General features: G+C 41.4%; 2 protein-coding genes across 9 annotated transcripts in view; both read right to left on the bottom strand.

Annotated features, from left to right (window-relative positions):
* Nucleotides 1-9,179, bottom strand: part of mctp2b (multiple C2 domains, transmembrane 2b) — a 38,446-nt gene extending 29,267 nt beyond the window's left edge. For 3 of the 4 annotated variants that reach the window (XM_076739355.1, XM_076739510.1, XM_076739583.1), the window contains exon 1: nt 7,585-7,697. The gene's annotated coding sequence lies outside the window, so the exon portion shown is untranslated. Of the gene's footprint in view, nt 1-7,490; nt 7,554-7,584; nt 7,698-9,036 lie in introns of those variants that run through there. The other variant, XM_076739432.1, reaches the window with a different exon arrangement.
* Nucleotides 9,180-9,612: 433 nt separating this feature from the next.
* LOC143325636 (myocyte-specific enhancer factor 2A-like) overlaps nt 9,613-23,587 on the bottom strand; it is a 45,614-nt gene continuing 31,639 nt past the window's right edge. For 3 of the 5 annotated variants that reach the window (XM_076738896.1, XM_076739066.1, XM_076738980.1), the window contains 7 exons: nt 18,808-18,942; nt 18,454-18,685; nt 17,993-18,046; nt 16,753-16,913; nt 13,046-13,172; nt 12,559-12,661; nt 9,613-11,546 (listed from right to left, as the gene is read on the bottom strand). In XM_076738896.1, the coding sequence (XP_076595011.1) occupies nt 11,219-11,546; nt 12,559-12,661; nt 13,046-13,172; nt 16,753-16,913; nt 17,993-18,046; nt 18,454-18,685; nt 18,808-18,942 (1,140 nt within the window). In that variant the 3' untranslated portion in view covers nt 9,613-11,218. Of the gene's footprint in view, nt 11,547-11,568; nt 11,678-12,558; nt 12,662-13,045; nt 13,173-16,752; nt 16,914-17,992; nt 18,047-18,453; nt 18,686-18,807; nt 18,943-23,587 lie in introns of those variants that run through there. The other 2 variants (XM_076739229.1, XM_076739147.1) reach the window with 2 other exon arrangements.

Here is a 23,587-nt window from a genome sequence, read left to right as displayed (position 1 = left end):
AATATTCTTCTGGCTATAGCTTCATATTTAACAAGGTGTTGATCTTCTCATCTAACTCTGGTCAAGAAGGAGAATAAGTGTTTTCCCCAAATGTCTTTAATTTCACTAAGACATATGTCATCACTCAAAGTGAAATCTTAATCACCTTCACTTATTCTCACTGGTGACCTTTACTGCATCATCAGCTCTCACAGTCTATTTACAGAAAATAACTCACTGTTTAAGCAATCATGACCTATTCTCAACTCAGGAACAGGCGCCGACATGACAAATACATGACATTTAAAAATGTGGTGCCAATTGTAATGTCAGACATTATTATTTTTTTGTACAATTATTTTGCTATACAACGACATCCACTCTCTTCTTTGGATGTAGCTGTTTATCACTGTGGATCCTGACCTGATGCAGAATCTAGAAAGATACAACACTCCAACTACAACATACAACTCTTTTGTATGACCACAGAACATCTCAGCAGCAAACACCTGAACACTGTTTGCATACAGATGACTCTAAATGCTTTTTCAAGCAGCTGCATGCAGCCTCAGCAGAGATCACTCCATGAGAGCAGAAAGCTCATATAGTGGACCCTTGTTCAACACAGGCCATTGTGCAGTGACGCTTCATACAAATAATCCACCCACAAGCAACCAAAATGAAATGACAGATCAACTAAGATGCTCATAACAACCAAAACCACAAGCTTAGCATGTGCTGTGCTGTAGGTGCACTTCTCATAAATTATGCACGTATGTACAAGTATGAAGGGAGAAATGTGTGTTTGATATAATAACACTGCTGATGTTTTTTTTTAATTTTCCTTCATTAGAAATAACACTCACACATTAGAGTACAGAAGTTAATTTGTGACCTTTGTTTAAATGGTCAAAGTGGTCAAAAGTCCACCACATGGTCTCTGATAGTCTGGCAAACACCATGAAGATGTGGCTCCAACTGGTTGAGATTAGATCATTTAAAGGAGCACTACGCAGGATTTTATTCCTAAACAACGTACAGAAGTAATCCCTCTCAATCATCACTCATGACCCACGACCAGTGTGTGGTGGTGTATTCATCTGCAGATACCCTGCGTTCTGCCTGGGTTCTCTCTCTCTTATTTCTTCTTATTTCACTGTGGTTGGGGTGTTTCTCGGCTGCGGCCTTTGGGCGGTGGGTGTGTAGCCTCCGGACAGTAACAGCACACAAGTGAGATTAAGACTTAATGAAACGGTAGCAGCCAGTTACCAGACCAAAAGCAGCACGCATCCAAGAGGAAGCTGAGGAAAAAAAAAAAAAAAAAAGCAAAAACAGGGAGGGGAAAACCCAAGCGGACAAAGCTTGTTCCAAACTGAGAGCGAATCTGAGGCTGGCTTTCACCCACTGGTGAGGATGATCCAATCTCATTTTTGGAATGCAGCCACTGCTTAACGTTTGTGTGTGTGTGTATGCGCACACACGCACATGTGCATGTGGCTGAGTCATCTATCATGCAATCATACTTAACCCAATGCACAGTCACTCTTATTATGTAAAACTGGATCTCTACTTCAACTGAAATGAACAAACCATGAGTAGACAAAGCGGTCTGTGCATATTGTGATGCGTCATTAATGCTTTAAGCTGTCACTGCTCCAAATGATCTCTGCAGTACAAACAGCAGCAGCACCTGTCCAGAACTGGTACTGCTGCTTCTGACGAGGCCTGATTTTATATAAGCCTCTTACTACTGGCCTCAGACTTTGTATTGTCATTAACAGCGACCGATGACCTGCCATGTTATCAGCTGGTAGGGGGGCAAGTGGAAGAAGACGGGGGAGGTGATAGATCAGGGGACAAGACAAGAACCACTGTTTACAAAACAGATGTTAAGGAGTGAAACTGACGATGCGGTTTGAGATTCCAAGCATTTCAAAATGTGACACCTAATTTCAGACGCGGATAACAAAGTGCAGGTTACATCCAAAGCTTCCCTGGAATGATATTCTTTCCAAAAGGGATATTACTATGAACAATTAAAGCTAGAGGTGAGCTGAAGTAGATTTCCCAACAGTTTGTTAGTCTGCAACCACTTATCTCTGTATATAGTTTAGAGAAAACGAGTAAACTAATGACTCAGATATCTGCAGCCCGGATTCAGAATTCTCTGGCCTGACCCAAATACAAGGATTAGATGGTGGATGACTGCATGGATGAGAGGGAGAGAGAGAGGGGCAGAGGAAAAGGATGATGGCCACTGATGAGCCTGACTCTGGATCTGTTTATTATTCAAGTGAAAGACATAGTTTCTCTAAAGTACACAGTGTTGTCATGGTTTACTAATGTTTCAACATGCTTCATGTTGCAAAAGTCACAATGTGTTACATTTTGAGTTGAACTGCAGTTAGTATGAAGGGTTTATAGTTTAATACAAATACGCCTTATGAAGAATGAGAGCTATTCATTGGGTTGAGCGCTGGAAAAATTAAAAAAAACAAAGAATTTACAGAAAAATTCCTTTTCTGCTTGTCTTTTAGGTTTGGTGATGTTTATTTGCCTCAACCAGCTGTTGCAAACACACCTAATTTACTTTTGATTTGTTGCAACATTTCTAGCACGAGCCACATTTCTATCCGGGTTACCACAGAGCACACATTTTTACCAAATTCACAGAAAATCTGTCAAAGAAAATGCAAAGCTGAGTTTTCATTCACTGCAATTATGTGAATATTAGAAGTAAAGTGCCTTGAAATAAGCAGTTAGAGTCGCTAGTTCTCCGCTAAGGTGCCATCAAACCATCGAGGAAGAAGAGGGCGCAACAAGAAGACGTGATTAAAAGAGCTAAAACACCAAATAGTGGAAAACAATGTGCAAATAGAGATGGAAATGTGACATGTCTGTCAGGCCTAATTCCAGCTCACAGGTGAGGGAGGTGCGGTTGGATCCTTTGTTGCTGCAGAGCTTCAAAGCTCCACATCATGCTGTCTTTGTTAAACCACGTCAACTTCAGTGATCCAATCACATCTGAAGGATTTGATTTAACGCTTCTTCCAAGTAAACCCAATGGCACAACGTTATTGAAGCTAAAGATGCTCTAACTTCCCCTTCACTGTCACTTTAAAGCCAATATAACTGGAAACCAATTATTCTGATTACATGTGATTTTGTTTAGACAAAAACTGGAGAAGTCTATGTTATGTTTTGAGCTCAGAGTCACATACAAAGCTGGTGGGTTGTAGCAGAGTGAATTCTGTCTGTCACATTTTATTTTTTGACACTACCTAAAAAGACACATATTGTTATATATAGTTGCTTCAAAGCTGCTCTGATCAATATTCTTTTTTTTTTCAGTGGATCAAATGGCTGCGTTCAGTGAAAGCCTTCACTCAAAGCGGCAAACAACAAAGAATTATCACCTAAATCAAGCAATTCCTCTCAGAGCCACTGAGTGTTTTAGCATCTTTCAGTTCGTTGTTTTGGCTTTATCTTCAGCAGCTGTTCTTAGCAATAAAGCCCAGTGTGCACCACCTGCCAGCACCACACACAGACAGCTCGTGGAGCATTTCCCTGGATATCTCCCTCAGACGTCGGTAGAGACTAAAACAAAACTGCAGTAAAGGGAGTGTGAATACTGAAGTGTTCAATACATACATACATCACAAATGGAATGTCTCTCATCTGCAATTACTGTAGTATTGGTCAGAGCAGACAAACCAGTTCACCTGCATGACAGCCAGCAGGGCGAACAGCCTGTATCCCTTGTGTTGCCATTACATCTTATTGATAGGGTGTTCTGCTACACAGACTTACAGTGTGTCTGAGCATTTAACTTTAAAAGCAAGTAAAAGAAATGAGGTCGAACATGAACAGAAGTAACACATCCAGTGTCTGTGGCCTCAGAATGACCATGCAGAGTCCAGAAACTACGCAACATGCATATTTTTTTTATATATATATATGAAAGCATTTAGCAGCTTTAGCCAAATAATCTTGTGCATGCTTGCTGCATGGTCACATATATTCACATGGCTGAGTTGTTCTCAAGCACACTTTGGTACTGACTGAGACTGGGATTAAGCCTGCAGTGTTCAGATGGACCTGAGCTGTACACTGCACTCACTGCCATAAGAGAGTCCCAATAACCTTAAAAGCTCAGTTATGAATCATCACAACAGTCAGAGGGATTTACAAAGAGCATCATGTGAGCACAAAATGACCATAATAACCGTGTGTGCAGTACTACTGAAGTGCCAATGAGCAGCACGCGGAAACTTTGATTTTACTGTAAAATGAAGAGTAAATTGTGTATTATTGAAGACTCAAAGCTGTGAAACTAACAGTCCATTGCTTATAAGCAGGGCCCTTGTTTAATCATGTAACTGAGATATACAACCAGGTGGCCACACAGCTGAGAGGCCCATGACATTCATTTCAACCGCCAGTCGAGCCAGAGGGGTCAGCCAGACTTAACCTGGACTAAACAGATACCATTTAAATACCATCTAAATGCACAGACTGCACAGCTGGCCAGGTATAGTCCGACCTGCTGTGACCCCAATTTGTTAATGGGGCGAACCACATTTCCATCAAACTCTGATTCAAAAATATGAGCCTGATCATCTTTACATGGCAAATGACATCCCTGTCTCAGTCCATCCCCAGTGCCAGCCCAATCTGTGGACACGTGAAGGCTGCAGGCGCAAAGCCAGCACAGTTCAAGGAGACACTGCCGAAGCGTCTGTCCTTTCTGCAGGCAAACAGCTCCAGAAACGTGTCTCGCTAACCTGACTTGCATGACATTTCGCTCATTTATCAGGCTCTCTTACGTGAAGAGAAATTCTGGGAGATGGCCAACAAAAACATGATTCATCAGACAATCAGCAAGCAACCAATGGTGCAGAGGTCCAAGGTCACGGCATTTAATAAAATGACTGAACCTTGACCAACCATAGAGGGAAAAAAATGAAAAGGGAAACTGAGAATGACCAAGACTGTAAGTGCTCTGAAGTAAGCATGTCAGTGAGCAAACAGCACAGAGAGTGACAGTATGTTAGACCAAAATAATACAGCAGCATGTAGGACAGAGGAGAACAAACACACTGCTTAACCTACAGTACACGTATTATATGAAACATTTATTATATTAGAAAAAAGCCCATAATCATATTTAATGAAGAATGTAAAAATCAGCACATGTTTGACCTTTCTCCTTGTTCTACGTACTTGCAGCATGAAAGAGCCACTTTCACTGTGCAACTCCGTGTTGTAAACGCGCTAACTCTTCGGAAAAGTGTTGACAATAAATGACCCTTGATATCTTGATACCTTGAAGGGAAGCCAATAAAAAGGACAGAGGACACTATAAAAGAGCTATAAACTGATGGAGTGCTTTAATGATATGATACTGAAACATTAACTAGAAAAAAACACATCTACCATTGTGCTGCCACAAATATGCGATGACTGGGAGACTGTGGACAAAATGCATCTGTTTTCTAACTGGCTGATGAATGTCGGACTGAGGATGTTTCCCTCCTCATGATGTTTCTCTGTTTAGTGTGGAGAGCGTTCACCATATGAGTGAGGCCAAGCTGTGTTAGTCGTGAGGATATGGACATTTGAGATACAGTCAGAATATTCCACCTCAATAACAGTTTAACTGCCAACTTTTGTTACCATAAATCAAGCAAAGTTTGGATTTTTTTTCATGAAACTGAATGTGAACTGATGAGATCCTGCAGGCAGTAAGTCTGAGCCATGCTTAGTACAGCTGCTGGAGCAGGCTGACACATGTACCCATGACTTTAAGGAAACATGCACATATTTCTACTTCCATTCCCAAACGAGGTCACCAGCATTTGAAAAAAACAAAGACACTGATTTTACATAATGCCCCATAGAATACAAATAACAGATGATAGCATTTTAGAGTGATACTGGGTTAATCCGTTGTTAAACATGAAAGTACTTTTGCAGATTGGGTCCTCTAAATTTTAGAGATCTGACTGATGAACAAGTAATGATTTTGTCTGCCTAAAGCAGACAGATCAGAGCTGCCCAAACTTTTCCCCTGGAGGGCCAAAAGCGAAACTCAATGGAGGACCAGCCATGAGCTGTATTGCTAAAATTGCATTAGGATACCAAGTTCCCTTAATTGACTGACTTCCTGCACAAAGTGTCACTCTGGCCGGTGTGCTCAGAATATGGTAATGTGTTCATATTGCACTCTTCTAGACTACCAAGCCCTCAAAGTGCTTTACGTTCACACATTCTCTCTCTCTCTCTCTCTCTCTCTCTCTCTCTCTCTCTCTCTCTCTCTCTCTCTCACACACACACACACACACACACTCACACACACACACACACACACACACACACACACACTTTGGGGTTCAGTATCTTGACCAAGGACACTTTGACATGCAGACAGGAGGAGGCGGGGATCAAACCCCCGACCATCTGATTAGTGGACAACAGTTAGAGACACTACATATTCAAAGAGCATTTTTACCTCAGAAAATTAAACAACGTAAACAGTGATTTCTATTAGGTTAAAGGGTCCCACTACGGGCTGTCCTAGAATAGATCAAGACAGTCTCTTTTATTTTAATCTTTTAATACCTTCTGCACAGTTATCTTCTCATGATAATTTGTTTGACTCTTGTGTTTTTCTCAGTTGGTGGGCTGAGTTGAGCAACCACACAACAGCCCTGTCTGAACAAGATGAGAGACTATTTCCTGAAACTATTTCACTTTGATATGGTGCAAGACTAAGGCTTACTGCGGAAAACACACGAGAGAAAAATGAAATTAAACTCATGCACGAACAAAAACTCTGCAGTTCCAGCAGATTTCGAACTTTTGTTGTTGTTAGTTAAGTGCTTACAAGCTTGTGTACACTGCAACATAAACAAGAGCCTGAGCCTCTGGGTCTGCAGCATGCTGGAAGCTCTTCGGGTAAATACCGCACTGAATTATGACCTCAGAAAAGTTCCACAGTTAGTGAAAGTAGGCGATTAGACTTCGGCTATTTAGTACATCCCTAAAAATGAATCCTGAAAAGGCCATTGCAAGGACGCTGCCTGAAAGTGACCTTCTGCTCTCTAAAAAAAGTCACACCAATCTCCTTTCAAAAAGATCTCGAAAATAAAATCATCCAGCTTCTCTGCAAAGACAAATGATTCTGCTGTATGTCCAGCAGGTCAGTGAGTCGACAGGTCGCTGCTCTTTCATTCGGCATGATGCACACAGTGAGCAGCGAGCACAACCCGCTGAAAACATGATAGCAAACTCAGAAGAGGAAGCTTCTCACTGTGTCCAGCGGCGTCCTGCCAGAGGACTGCTGAGGACCGACACCCGATACTAGTGTTAATCAAAAATCTGGCGAGTTTGGCTTCAATAACGTATCGGCATGGAAACTTTCTTTTAATCAACCTCCAAGAAACATGTGAATCTGTGGATAACTACAAAAAAAGGAAAAGAAAAAAAAAAGTATTGCTAGAGGCACTCACCTGAGTAGCCCCACCTCAAAGACCCCGGCAGGTAACTAAACTTGTTCACGTTCTGCTTGTCCCCTAGAAAAAGAAATAACAAGTTAACTTTTACCTTTTTCCGCTGCTTAGAACCTCCGACTGGAGTTTCTCATTCACCTCATGGCTGGTGTGAGAAACACGACGGCGGCAGCTCAGAACGCACCGTCCGTAGAAATATGCGGCGGAGAGAAGACTTCCTCCTCTCCGTGAGCATCAAAGGTCAAGTCAGACACAACCAAGGCTCGCTTACATGACGACTTTCAAAATAAAACATCCGCCAGCCAGCGCGCGTGCCAAACAACACCCAAGAGAAGTCTAGAAAATTTACATAGTAAGATAAAAAGGAGGCATTTCAGCGCATCTAGATATATATGAGTATAACGTGCAGGCGAAATGTGTTTTTGTACACGCTTAAGAAATATATTTGTCCTAATATTATGGTAGTATTCCACTGTGTTCAATACAAGTTTGTTCCACTCAACTCTACCAACTTTTATTTCAAAAATAAAACTACGTGTTTTCCGGTAGGCCCTCGTTTCAGCTCTCTTGGTGGGGATGGAAGCACGGAACATGTCAGCTAAATCTCAGAGCAAGTGAAGTGCTGTGTAAATTCCTGAAAGATAATTGAAACTCACACTCAGCCTTCATTTCAGGTGGAAAAACCGGTTGTCTCGTCTGATAGATACGTTTCACACTTTGGACTTCACAGATGTAACACTTGAACGTTTTATGGTCGATCTGGCTATAACATTTGGCAGGTCCGGCAGTGACTCATGCATACCTGGAGCTGTAAATTCGAGCTGCAGCTGAGCAGAAGAAATCCCGCTGTAATTTTGTCTGAAGTCAAAAATTCAGCTTGTGTTCCACATAATAGTGAATCCTTCTGAAGGACTCAGTTGTGTCATCTCACGAAACTATTCTGAGGTTACTGTGAGACGAGAAGCTGAAGTCAAGCAGTCCTCGATTATATGCACCAGAAAAAAAGCTTCGTAGTATTTGCTGTACTTCTTTGTAGAGCACATAAACCTAATCCTTTCCTCAAACAGCTGTTTGCTCTCATCATTCCCATTAACCTTGGTACATGTAATCCCTCCACCCTCCAGTTGTCCACCTCAGTGCACTGGGTGAGGCCTGGGCTGGTGTGGTGTCTCTTCCCTAAAAGCAGACACTTCTTTTACTTTTATTACTCTGATCACTTCACGTGTTTTGTTAATCGGGCCTAAATGATAAGTTAATAGCAGTAAGGACATTCTGTACCATCCAGAGCTGCTCATGTGACTAAATAGGAGTATGTAGTTAATCAACAAAGTGAGGCTAACCTTCAATATTTTCCAGAAAGATTTACTTTTAACCACTGACCTAAGTTCCAAATTTTTAACTGACATGAGATGGTGTCAAATGATATTTAAGAGTGCCACTTTAAGACTCACAACCTTTCTTCTTCTCATAAGTAAACTCTACACACTACTTTCTTGTCATACAACAGATCATCAGCCATCATCTCCACTTCATTCATGTCTTTTACCTCCTGATGGGTTGTAGTCATTTCATTCTTGTCCCACTTCTCCTGCACAGAACACGCTTGGTTGACTCCAGGTCTGCTTTATACAAACAGTATCTGACTTGCCCAGTACATCCTCTGTGAACTACACAGTTCCTGTCTGTTTCCAGTAGGCTATTACGAGTCTAATGATCCTAACAGTCCAGTACATACTGATGCTATCAGTGTCGGCCTTTTCTAACAGAACTGACTGTAAACAGATTTTTTTTCTCCTGATTTTCCCCTTCTGGTCTCATTCCTGCATTCCCATGAACCAAGAACCGGCTTCCTCTGCAGTTGTGATTTGCACAGTCACATCTTCCATCTATGGTCTGCAGCTGGCACATCCACACACCAGATGCCTCTTTCATAAGGCTATTATCATGAAAATGCTTCAGGAGTGGACTGATGATACTTTCAAATTGTTTATGAGCCCAAGATGTTTTCTTTCTTCTTCAAAAAGCTTACAGAACTTTCTCTCTCCTCTCATTTGTCTCTTTCCATTCACATTCATGACTGTTGCTCACCCATCCACTCATTGAGTGGAACCCCTGTGGTTACTCTTGCAGCTCTTGCACTCGTCACCACGTGCTACCTCGTACTTACCCACACGTTTCATTTTCTCAGAATGTTTTACTGCTAAGTAACACAACCGTTCAGTAAATCCCTATCTCCAACACCACCACCATTTCTCCGACCTGTCCATCAGCATTCTTGTAAATTCAAACTGATTCACTGTCCCACTGTTGTAATAATGTACAACCCTGATTCCAATGAAAGTTGAGACGCTGTGTAAAACATAAATAAAACCAAATGTGATCATATGCTAACTCTTTTTGACATATACTCAATTGAAAACAGCACAAAGACAATAAATTTAAGATTTTACCTCATCAACTGCATTCATTACTGTAAATACCTGCTTATTGTGAATTTGATGCAGCAACATGTTTCAAGTTGGGACAGGAGAGACTAAAGACTGGGAAAGATGTGGAATGCTCCAGAAACACCTGTTTGGATCACAATGTCCCAACTTCTTTGGAATCAGGGTTATGCATCAATCTGCATGACACAAGCATCAGTATTGTGTGCAGCTATATATTTCAGTTAACCTTTATCTGTGGTTCAAATCACACATGGTATCAAATCTATTTGCATCTTTGTCTCAGTTTCTGAAGAGCTAGATTTGTTCATTAAAATAAGTTTTCCACAGCCACAGTTTACCCTTTACCTTTCGGTACATTTTTGGATACCTGGGTTCAAGATAGTGCAACATGGTGTCCTTCACAGAAAAGATTTATCCAACAGACATTTGATGAGAAAGGAAAGGACAAAGCCTCGCATTTATGGCTATCATCCACAAAAATATAACCTACTTTTGTAAAACCATATCGTCATATTTCACCCAGGCAGATACAACACACAGATTAACAATATACAGTTACACCAAAAGTGATATATATTAAAGATAGTATATACAAAACAATAATGACATATTTTGGTAGTACATAAAGAACAAGTGTCCATGGCTTTCAGTTTGAACTCTGAATGAAATTTTGTCTTATTCTGTGCACAATATAAAATCACACACACAAACAGCGTACTGCTTTGGCTAATATAAATAAGTGCTTTTAGAAAGAGAAGTAGCAGGGATGATGTGGAGGGACTATTGCTTTCATGTTGGACTTGTTCAACGTTTCAACCCTGAGAAGATCAGAAATGAATTGGGTGACACCCAGTGGGAGACATCCAGAAGCACTGCTTTACGACCCACATCATGAAGCCACGAGACTGACTGACTGACACAGCTCACCTTTTTGACTCCTCTGTGCACTGTACTGCATCCCACTGGATAAGAAAACGACAGATTGTACTGCAATTGGACCCACATTATCAGTCTGTGATGCTTAAACGATTTCTATTTCATAAAGGGCGGCCTGGCGTGTTTTAAGTACCGCTGAAGATTTTCTGCAAGGTGATGAGATGATTCTGACGTATCCAAAATGTTCAGGCTAATTTTGCTCAACCCTCTTCGAACGTGCGACCACCAAAAAACAAACCAACAGAGACAGCTTAATGAGAAATAACACATCAATAAAATCCACATTGCATAACAGTGTCCTTCCTGTGTTTGCCCTGGCGTGGTGTCATCATGTGACTCTGGGGTTTATGTCACCCAGCTGTCCATTCGCATTCGTTTGACCGTCGGACTCTCTGACCGACTCACAGGGAGCGAGTGGAAGTCCGGCCGCTGCTGCTGCTGCTGCTGCTCCTCCCGGTCGCTGCCGCCCTCGTGGGAGCTGCAGGAGGAGCTGATGCTGTCTGCAGGAGACCTCCCCATCTCTGCTCTGGTGGATGATGAGGCGGAGGAGTGATGATGATGAGGAGCATGAGCCTGGGTCATGTACCCTGACTGGCTGACATGGTCACGGGGTGGGGAGATCGGCTCGGCTTTGATGTGGTTGGTGTTGATGGAGAGATTGGAGCTACCTGACCTACAGCCAGAGGGACAGAGGAGGAGGATGTCTTATGGCTGTCTGTGTGGAGTGATGGTGCCACCTAGTGATCAAACTAAGAGGTGTGCAGGCAAAAAGGACGCTCTAGATGGCCAACACTGAAACTTGTCCTGGAATATAAACACATTTACTCAAGTAGTCACTTAAATGAAGGTACGTGAGCATTTTCATTTTATTCTACTTTATGCTTCCACCTCACCACAATCAAGAGGTAAATATTGTACTTTAAAGTAAATTAAGATTGAAATAAAGATTTTGCATATAAAACACACGACAATCTTATAAAATGTGATGTATTTAAGAGACATTTTGAATTCAGGACTTTAAAGTGGCACTATAAACCTTTTGAAAGAAGATGATAACACGTTCTTCCTCTTACAAATTTAAAGTTGGACTCATAAGAATTACAGTGCACCATTGTTCTGTTCGGCACACAGGGCTTTAACTCCTACAGCCTTATTTGGTCTGTTATGACCAGTTTCTTATGGTGGTTAATATTAGTTATTTTAGCAAAATGCAGTAAGGTATTGCTGCATAAACAACATTGCATCGTTGCTATTTTTGCAACTGTTTCACTCGCTTTTAGCATTTATCCCGTAACAGTCACAAGAGGTCACAAAAGCCACAGTGTCTTTTACAGACTCATAGTACTTTTTAGTAAAGGCTCTGAATACTTCCTCCACCACTGACCTGTGACACTGCCATCAGTTGTCTAACAAACACCTGTCCTGCAACATATCAGGGTTATTACTTCAGCCATTGGCCTGGTTCTTCATTAGCAAGTCAAATCTAAGTCTGATTCTGAAAATCTCCTCAGGGCTTTTGTCCTCCCCTGAACATATTACTCTTCCTGTTCTGTACACTGTGCATCATGTGATTTTGAAAGTATGGTAAATATAGTATGTCAGATACCAAAACGACTGCCAGACTGTGAAACAGTAAAACCTCTTGTCAGTCATGAAGAGAGGAAGGTTAACTGTCAGGCGCTTACCCCAGTGAGCCCAGCTGGTGTTGCTGCCATGCCGCCATGGAGCCCAAAGAGGGGCCTGCAGGGGCGCTGAAGCCCGACAGCTCGGCACTGCTCAGGGAGTAATCTGACAAAGAGATGAGAGAGGGAGATGGTATGTGTAAAACGACAGCACACAATATTCTATATATATTTGTATTATTTCACAGCCCAGATATAGTTGGTCTAACCCTAACAAAAGAGCTGCCTTCCATATGTAGCTTAATGCTAAAAATGTCTGAACCTGTAATGTTCTTTGAGTAATAAATTCCATGTTATGTGTGTGTTATTCTGGTTCGCCTGTCCTCTCATTTGAAATTTTATCAGCACATAAATGATCATGTAATTTATCACAATAAAACAAACAAAAACAGAAACGTTTCAATGTCTTTTTCAGCTGTATCGGCATCACTGGATCCTCAGGCTATGCTAATGACACAATACAGTACAACTACTAGTAATCATCAGGTACCGTTATTGTAGGCAGAGTTGATGCCGGAGTAGGCCAGACTCTGGTGAGGCAGACTGGGTGTGGTGATGGAGACCACTGGGGTGGACAGAGGCTGGCTGGACTGACTGCCACTCAGCCTCTGGTTACTCTGAAAATAAAGAAAAACACATAAACAGTCACTAAGCGTGTTCATTAAACTCTGACAAGTTTTCTCTCTGTCTGCTGCTTTTCTCCACTTCCATTTCAGTTTTACTGAACATAGCTTGTGATGCCCCATTTCAACCACATGGTGTCAGTATAAACTGACTTTCCCATTCAGTCTATCAACAACTGGTGAGAACAAATCCCTGTGAAGGAAAAATCTTATACTGTATTCTAGGCATGATGTTAAATTTACCTGCTTGTTTGTCCACTTTTTATTAACCTGCACCATCTACTCATGCTTAACTAACTAATTTCCCAGCTTCCAGAGAGTGTCCCTGAACACTGGGGTTCAGCGTCCTGCTCCAGAGAAGTCTGAGCAGAGCTGTTGATGGATGCTCATGTTTTGCTTTACTGTCTTTAGTTAATCTCTAAATCTTAACCCATAAATCCATTTTTAAAACACAGACCCATTACTCAGTATTTCAAAACACAGAGGGCCTAGTTTGTAAACAGTGATTGAAATGAAGTTATTAAAATTATCCTCTAAATTATGTGGTTCATTTTTGAGCACCGTTGCAAGATGAAGTGTTTTGTATTTAAACTGGTAGCAGTTTCATTAAGAAATCTCACACAGGTTTACTGCTACAACCTCAGAGCTAATTTACTTGATTGAGCGTTTTAACAATTAATCCAAAAAAACCCAAAATACCAGCAGGCAATTCATTCTTCGAGTTGGTTTGGCACGCTTCATGCTTGCCAGTAAAGTTGCTGGTAATCAAAACTGGTGGCTCTTTAGCTTGACACATTTCTAAGAATAATTAAAAGTTTTGTGTTGTTCCTCTCTGGGTGTTGGCATTCCTGCTCGATAATGTCAGCTATGACATCACCCTGAATGAAGTCACTCACTGCTAAACACACACACACACACACACACACACACACACACACTGTGGGTTAACCAACCGATACATGCCTCCAACTAATGCGTCATCAAAGTTAACCCAGTGTGACAGCATGGAGCACTGTATTGTTTCCTTCCTCTTTCTCGGTGTTATCTGTGGTATTCCCCTCACTACGAGTGACAAACACTAGAGAGTTCTAGAGAAGAGTTCCAGCTAACATGTAATGATGGGGGTTAACAAATGCAGCCCGTGAAGAAAGTCAGAGCTGCTCAGTTCCTTATGGATGCTGCCCTAAAGAAACTCTGCAAATCTGCTACCTCAGAGTTGTTGTTGCCTTTTTGTGCAAAACACACACAGCACTTAAAGCATAATGGACACATATGCATGGAGGAGGAAGTGAAAGGCAGTTTCAAATGATCAAATCGAGGAGCTGTTGTCTGACCACAACTCAACCCCGTTTACTGCAGTGAAGGAAAAGCAGAAATAAATGCATGTTGTCATCTGAGCAGCTACTATCCTGTTATGTTGGCTTAAACATCGTGAAAACATTAGCATGCTTTTATGGCTCTGCTGCATGTTTAAACTGCACGCCAGTGTCAGCCCATAAAAGCCGGTATGTAACACTGTCAGACCACTGAGAAAGACCATGCTAACTGCAAACGTGATGACAACAAATGATTTGTCGTCCACTGACCAGCAATATTCATCTCAGACAGACCAGAATGATGAGAAACTGAAAACTTTTTTTTAATGAATACTATTCAAAACAATTACACCATATGTCGCGAAAGGCTGGACTCATAACAGGAGAAGCAAGAAATGCTGTCCCCTTTCTGATGGATCACTGCAAAATGTAAAAGTCTGCTGGATCCCACAGCCAGCAGAATACTGGAGCCGCCTGGTCACCATAAAAAAGAAAAAAAAACATCTCAGTTTCCATTGTTTGCTAATCGTTACATCATGTCGGAGCACAGTGTGGGAGGGGAGGGCAACAGTAAGGGAGTTAAGGGCAAATCAATAACTTCAATAACCCAGCACAGATGCTCAATGTACAATCTGAAGAAAGAAAAACGGACTCAAGAGGCTCTGAAGTCTCCGTCTACCCTCGACAGAGCAGAGGGTCGCTTCACCACCTCATTCTACACCATCAGTCAAACCCCTTGTGCTGTGTGCTTTCTGAGGGCTTATTTGTGCCAAACTTTGAACTGTGAGTAGAACGTAACAGCGTGTATTTCTGCATTTCAGTTCTAGGGTAACTCTGACTTGAGCTTCCACAGTGAGTCTGCACTCCTTTTCCAACAACGAGGATGAGTTGCCACCTACTTGAAATATCGAGTAAATACATTAGGTACTTTAGACATCCCCAAAGGCCTAAATAGTCCATCCATGTGATTATCAGTGGCAACCCCAGCCTTTGCTGTTTTGGCTTCAAAATAGACCAAAACTATTTTTGAAATGCCACAACCAGGGTAATAAAATAGCAGATTTCTTCTGTGTTAATGTTCAGGAGAGTTATCAGATGATTGTCTTGAACAGTTGGCTGCTATTTAGTGCTGTGAATTGTACATTAAGCAACATTAATTAATATGTACATTTCTATGATTAAGAATATGTTTTAATGTGAAACTGTGACGGCAAAGTGCTGTAAGGATTGGCTGTGCGGCGATGAAGGATGAGAAGAAGAAATACTTTGAAAATGTGGTATGCAATGCATTCAGTCTGTTTGTAAGGCCTTACAAGACCAATGTGTAGGATTTAGTGGCATCTAGTGGTGAAGCTGCAGATTCCAACGTCTGAATACCCCTCTCCCTCTCCCTCTCCTTCCAGGCGTGTAGGAGAACCTACATTGGCCACGAAAAATGCGAAAGGCCCTCTCTGGAACCAGTGTTTGGTTTGTCTGTTGTGGGCTACTGTAGAAACATGGCGGTGAAACATGGCGGACTCCATGGAAGAGGAGCCGCTCCCCGTGTAGATATAAAGAGCTCATTCGAGGGTAATGAAAACAAGAACGATTCTTATTTCCAGGTGATTATACACTAGTATAAACATACATATGAATATCATATTCTATTTCTGCCTTTATATCTCCCTAAATCCTACATACTGGACCTTTAAAGATCACTGAATCACTGATCACTTTAAAGATCACACTGAAAACTGACTCCACTGAAAGGCACTACAGCTCATGAAGAGGATTAATGGTGATGGCACCGACAACTCATGCCTGAAATCAATTCTACTTCAAATTCTGTAAGCAATTCCTTGCCAACAGTGATTGATGTGCAGGATTCTTCAATGCAGAACAGTGACATCCTCTCCTCTTTAAAAGAACAATGATTTCATTTACAAAGGCACCAAACATCTGGTCCAGATGGTGTGAGACAAATTGTTGTGAAAAGCTGCTCTGTGGTAATCCGCATCATCTATTTACCCTGTGCTCGTCTGCGTCCACCATCCCTCAGTCTTAAAAAACATCACGAACAGTTTGGATTTCCAATAAACTCGGACTTGAAAGTCTTACAAGTTGTACATAAGCAGCTGAGAAGTACAACGCTTTCAGAAGCACGGTTTCATAAGCTAGAGATAAGGAGGTAGCTGCATATTTGTCAGTTTGTTTACATGTTGCTCTTCACCACACACACACACACACACGCACACGCACACGCACACGCACACACTTACCAGTGTTTGCATCATTCCTTTGGACTGAGGGATGACCACCCGGAGCTCGGTCTTGCGGCTGGTCGCGACCAGGCTGTTCCCAGGAGGCGGGAGCGGGGGAGATTTGGGTGGGATCATCTTCCCCAAGCTGCTTCCACCAGGTGAGCCCACGAAACCATTCACTAAGCACAGAAATGTAGAAATACAGTGACATTTGAGAAATGATGGTGAGGAAATACCAACTCTCCCTTAAGAACTGACTGACTGATAGAGAATATGAGCCTTCCAACATGGACCAGGAGCCCTCTGTGTGCAACCTGTTCAAATACACATTTTGCCAGGCACCTTTTCAGAGCCTCTTGTGCTCTTTTCTTTTTAGTGCACCTGAGTTCAGAAATATTTGAAGATTTGGAACATGAGTTAAAAACAGGGGGGAGGTTATGAGGTTGGAACAGAGAAAGTACAGCTATATATTATACAAGAGATAATAATGAATAATTGATCTCTTCTTGCTCTTGACATTACATAATGGCAGTGTTCATATGAGACATGCTGTACTGGGAGGAAGAGCACGAAGATGAGGACAGTTTGTAAAGACGGTTGAAGACCTAACAGTAAAGACAAAATGAAAATGAAATGTGGCAATGTGCTGTAGTGATGTGTAACGTTAGCCAAAGCTAGCAAAATGTCAGCAATTTGCCAATATAAGAGACAAGTACAGCATGCAGGGCTTTAGCTTCATAATGTTCCTCTAATGTTACTTTAATGTCCAACAGTCTGTTTAACAGCCTTCTTTAAGGGAGCTGATAGTTATTTCAAGATTTATTTATCTATGTTCTTTTTCAGTCATGGCTGTAAAACTACAAAATAACAGAATCCTATGTATGTGTTAATTTTTTACCTGACATCCACAAAATATTTCTACAGCTACAAAACTTAATTACACATTAACAAACCCATGTTTTTTTTTGGACAAATTCACACATTCAGATTCATGCATATCATTTTTTCACATGCACACAAAAGGTGATATACAACTGCAGGCTGAGAAATTATTTGTGAAGACCATTTCACGAGCTCAAAGTATTAATGACCTGTATTTGCTTCCATATAAATACTTCACTTGTAATACTCTGTATGTAGTTTATCTCACTTCTTTACATTTCTGTGTGTCTTGCTGATGTTTTTGCTGTTTGCTGTGCAGCTCTTTGAGGCATGCTTTGACTTGACTTGACCTGTATGACTCCTGAGAGATACATACCAACTGGTCCAGACCCATTTTGCAGAGCCAAATCAGAACTGCCCTGCAGACCACCTGAGGAGATCAACACACAGACACACAGAAACACACACACACTGATTGCTATTTGATTTCTTTTTCCACCAGCTTGTATTCTGTAACCAGCAACATGTATCCAACGTAACTGGTTTTGTTGGTTGTCAGAATTTGTTTGCTGGTCTTTGTTTTTCCCTAATGGCTATCAGTTTGCCAGCTGTGTTTTTTTTTTTTTGTTTGGCACAGTTGCTGGCCCCCCTGTGTTTTTAAAGTCCCATCCATACAAAAGGTGAACCTCTACATTTACATGCACCAACTGTTGTGTTTCCCGTGACTGACTGTCAGCAGCTCAGTGTGCACACAATGATTTAGCAAAGAGTGAGTCAAATATCTTACTACCTGCCTTCCCCCCAGATCATCAAGCACACACACACATGTACACACACCTGTGTTTCCAGTGCTGGGAGGTCTTTGTGGAGAGTTTATGTGTCTGTGGAGGTGTGTGTGAGGCGAGGAGAGGATCCCACTGTCAGCCAGAGCTGCTGTGGCTGCAGCAAGAGCTTGGGAGGTTGCTCCCCCTCCTCCTCCTCCTCCTCCTCCTCCTCCACCTGCACCGGAGCTGTATGACACACTGCCTGGTGCTAAATGCATGAAGTTCTGCTGTGGGAGGCCTGTGGACTGGAGATGAAGTGACAGACAGGTCAAGAATATGATCACCAACCCACACAAATGTGACATTTGGCATCTGTATCAATGTGAAGAATAGATGAAAACCAACAGTAAACTACAACGCCGCTTACAATTTTATGACTCTTCATCATGTTGTCGAACTCTTCATTAATCTTCTTGTATTTCTCCTCAGTGTTGGGGGTGAGGACGTAGGAGGAGTCAGCATCAGGGCTGTCGCAGCCTCTGTGCTCCTTCTTGTTCAGGGCCTATGGGTGAAAAAAACATGGGGGGGCGGGGGGTTAAGTTAAGTTTAGAGAGCATGATCAAAAAGCATTGGTAACAAGTAGAAATGTCATCAACATCAACAGATGACTGGAACAGCTGACAGTGGCCTGTAGTTGACATTCATTATGAAGCCACACTGTCCCAGAGAGCGGTAAGCTGACTGTGGAGAGCTGAGAGCACTTCATAAATCACAATAAACCGGTTTTTACAAATCAATTTGAATTTTTTTTAGGAATTCTTCTTGATGGAAAAGTACTTAATTACAGACCACAATGTCTAAAATACAGTAAGTTTGCAGAGCACAAACAGCTTTAAAACACATCAGTTCAGTGTTTTTCTCACAAAGAGCTTTGTGAAAGAAATCAGACAAAATACAGACCAAAACAAAATAAAATGAGCCCCTCACAAATTTAACAAGTCAAGCACAGACTGAGTGAACTAAACGTATTCATTAGTACTATATAATAACATTTGTCCATGTCACAAGCAGAGGTATTACAGAACACAGGATGTGTATGGTTCTGGTTGCTCCCCATCTAATTTATGGTTAAAGGGCAGGAAGGACAACCAACCAGATGCGATCCTGAAGACGGTCAGAGTATACAGATACTTCCTTCATGCGGAGTCTGGAAATGAAATTCTAGTCAGGTCTTCACTGTTGTTCTAAATACAGCCAGGACGGGAACACACATTTTTCATGCATTAATCGCTTTGCAACAACATTAAAATAAAAGTTGCTGGTGTTGGTTCAACACACAATATTTTTGTTTTGTTTAGAAAAATGTTTCCAAGGACTGTTTTTAAGCAGCTGTTTCCATCTGAGTGACTATTAACAGCTTACATGCTTGTTGAGCATTTAAGTATTTGGCTGTCTCTCTGGAGGCATCCTAATGACCAGCAGGTCAAACCTATCACCTATCCAGTGAAATACGAGCTATGAGTCTATGAGTCAATCTCCTCTCTAGCTCACTGTACCAACACAGTAATAAGAAGACTTTGTTCTAAATGGGTCTGACATTCAATTAGTAGAAGTCTGAATAAGGTCAAATGATCTAATATTTTTAAGCAGGACACTGAACTACCTACCTGATTACTCTCTAGGAGTTGGTGATCTGATGCCAATCATATTCAGTATTTTGGAAAAGACAACAAGGTTGGCCTCCATTTCAAGTCAATACATAATTGGTGTCCGCTGCATTCATACTTTAGCCAAATATCATCTGCCTATACAGAACATCCATTATTCTACTATACAACTGTTTGCCTTCATGAGCTTTGAGACAAAAAGCTGCTCTGAGTAGTACAGACATTATCAGTAGTCATCCTCTGGAGACATGCTGCTCCATATCACAGACTTACTCATCTATATTCACACCTCCTTCTAAACACAGTGGACTTGAGTAAGCAGATATTTTCATAGCAAACCTGAAACAACTTTGGGTTTGGTTGGGTGTTTATGGTGATGTAGGGTGGATAGAAAGGGAAATAAAAGGCAGTTGGCTAATGCATCCCTGAATACCACAGAGATACAGCTGTCAAGTGAGATTCACAAGCACAAACTCTTCTGTCTGGAGAGGATCACATTACTGTCAGCGGTCCAGCTTAGACAAAATCCACAGAAAAGCAGTCCTGCTAAAGAAAATGCTGCTCTGAAGAGGGAAGAACCTGAACTTAACATCAGCTCAGGTTAGAATTACATTTAGGTTCATCTGACGGTAAAGGCTCGGGTTAAGCACGAAGCTGTGATGTCAACGTAAAGGGCCAACTAAAGCATTATGTCAGTGAGGGTCTCATTTAGAGGTGTGTATGTATCATCAATCATAATACAGTTCACAATTAAAAAAAATATGGGGTTATTGTTTTTGTCACAGATTAAAATTTACTAATTTATGTCAAAATAAGATGTGGAGCTCAAATTTACGCTAACATAGTCAGAAACCTCTCTCTGTTCAGGATACCAGAATTGTGGAACCTCAAACCACAATGGCTTTGACAAAAGCTAAGAAATGATCATATCAAGAGTTACATAATAAAATCAGCAAGCTTACAATGCTACTTATCCTCTTCAACAGCTTTTCACTTCCTGTCATAAGATTTGTACGCCATTTGCATCAAAATCCTGCTTATGGTTCAGTGATTTGTAATTCCTGTTGTGACATGTCATTTCTTTACTTTGCATCATATCCAGCCTTTGATAACTCAGACCCCCGCGCTAACAACGTCAGGCATACTACATTCCTGTAAAGCTGCGAGCTCTTCAGTGTTTAAACATCTGTGAAAACATCTCTCATAGATATCTATTTTCTGATGAATTCAGTTCAGTTTGTGAGGTGCATTAGATAGAGCAAGTTATTAAGTTATTATTATGTTATATTAAGTAAAATATCAGACCTGTAATACTGAATCTGACCACTAGGTGTTGCATGTGACTCAGCCACCCAAGTCTGACATTCAGTGTACAAGAGGTATTTAGTATGTCGTATTCAACACTGTCAACCCCGACAGGTTAATCACGCTGTCATATTGTTTCTTACTAATGTAACATAAGCTGGATTTAGCGCAGTCGACGCAGGTTGCTCATGCAGGCTACTTTTTCATATTCCAGTCTCATCATGACAAATGCCAGTTCAGTCAGTTTGCATAAAATCAAACTGGTTTCAGCTCGTACACTGGGGCAAACCAGAAAAAACAGGAAACCTACCCAACTAGAGAGTGAAATTTTTTATAAAGCAGTAATAACAACATTTAAATTTGCATTAACTATTTTTTTTTGCCTCTGGAGGGCAGCAGAAACAAGCTGCAAACACAACACTGATATGATGAACTTGTTGGCAAACATTTGCCGTTTACATATCCAGCAGACACACAGCAACATTAGTAAATATTTGTAGTTGTTTTTCTTACCAATCTGATGAATGTCAGAACAATATTGCCTCCTTTCAGCTCTGTTTCTGTCTCCGCCAACTCCTGAAGGAAGTAGCTGCTCTACTATGCTAGCTCCTCGCTAACTTTGCATGTCTGTCCTTTGGTGCTGGGTAGGTAGTGTACACTGTGCAGGGCTATGAGGGCTTTTTATTGGAAACAGGAACCTAGGCTGATGAGTCCAAAGGAGTAAAGTTATGGGTTGTATAACCAAAAAAGGGAGTCAAATGACATTGAAACACATCATAAAGCTGAGAGAATCTGCAAAGTTGTCTGATAATTACCTATCGGTCATCACTTCAAGCGACACCTTTCACATTACACGTAGTTATGTGATCCATTGTTAATACAAAGATATTGATTAGAATAGCTTTGATTCCAAAGAAATGCACAATTAATATATAAAAAATAGAGGAGCGGACCCAGTAGAGTGCAGATCTCCACCAGGTGTGTCTGGGGAGACGGAGGTGGGGAACAGGGAGTGCAAGACAGGCTGTGTGTCCAGCATGAGAGTAGTGGAATGAAGGGGAGTCAATATGCAGGTTCCAAAACACCAACGATGTAAAATCTCAGTTTCAAGATGAAAATTCCAACAAAAGAATCCACCAACACTAAAGAGACCTCCACATTTGATGTCTCCAGCTGAAACGAGATTCCGAACCGAAGTAGTTGTTGATCATTCGTGGCTCTCATTGGCCACTCAAGAGGAGCGAGGACTCAGCGGCCAATGGCAGGCAACGGTTTATCGAAAACTGTGAATCACCACAACCACAAGAGGGGCTCGATTATACAGTCATACACGTGCACAAAAAATATTAGGCTGATGGGTTCAGTAGTATACAAGATTAACTGAAGACAGACACAAACAAACAAACACACACACACACACACACACACACACACACACACACACACACACACACAACCAAACACATGACCCCCTCCAGGCTCACGGCTGACAAATAACAAACATTTTGTGATTCCACATTTCAAATATTCAAATTGTAAATGTTTAATGTATCATATTAAAAAACACAATTCCCACTGTTAATAAAAATGAAGCTAAGAAAGAATTTGGCATTGTTCAGGTGGTTCAGAAAGGTTAGGTTTAGATCATTTGTTTAGAACATGGACGGATGAATTGATGGATGTTAATTTACAGCACCTGCACTTTGGTAGAGGAGTCACCTGTAGAAAATCAAATCATACCAACAACATGCGAGCCTGGACGATGACATCACTTCTCTGGTATCCATCATCTCATCTCTGCTCCTCATTATATTACACGTCATAGCGTGAAAAGGACGGACTGACAAACCATGACACCAGCCAGCTGACTGTCTGTCCACCACATGTCTTCTGCATTCCCAGACACTGGTAGTTACTGGGAGCTTTAAACACACACTCACAAGTCTATTTTCACCACAGAACTGAAGCTACATTTTAACAACTGGTGACCACTAAAGAAGTCACGCTCAACCCCTGCTCAACTCAGTGCCTGGTTATTTCCACAGAACAGCAAACATCAAGCTGGCCGGTTTAAAATTTCCATTTCTTGGAGGACCCTTTGACAATTATACCATTTTGTCTAATTATGGGATGGTACAAAATGACATATCACATGAGTGACTGTGTAGCAAAGCCAGTGATTGTTTATTAGTCAAATGACACTACATAGTGTTTTCTTTACCAACAACTAAAAGA

This window comes from Chaetodon auriga, chromosome 1, assembly GCF_051107435.1.
Source record: "Chaetodon auriga isolate fChaAug3 chromosome 1, fChaAug3.hap1, whole genome shotgun sequence".
In the NCBI taxonomy this organism is placed as follows: Eukaryota; Metazoa; Chordata; class Actinopteri; order Chaetodontiformes; family Chaetodontidae; genus Chaetodon; species Chaetodon auriga.
The sequence above is the reverse complement of the archived record's forward strand: the minus strand, read 5'-3'. Positions and strand labels throughout refer to the sequence as shown.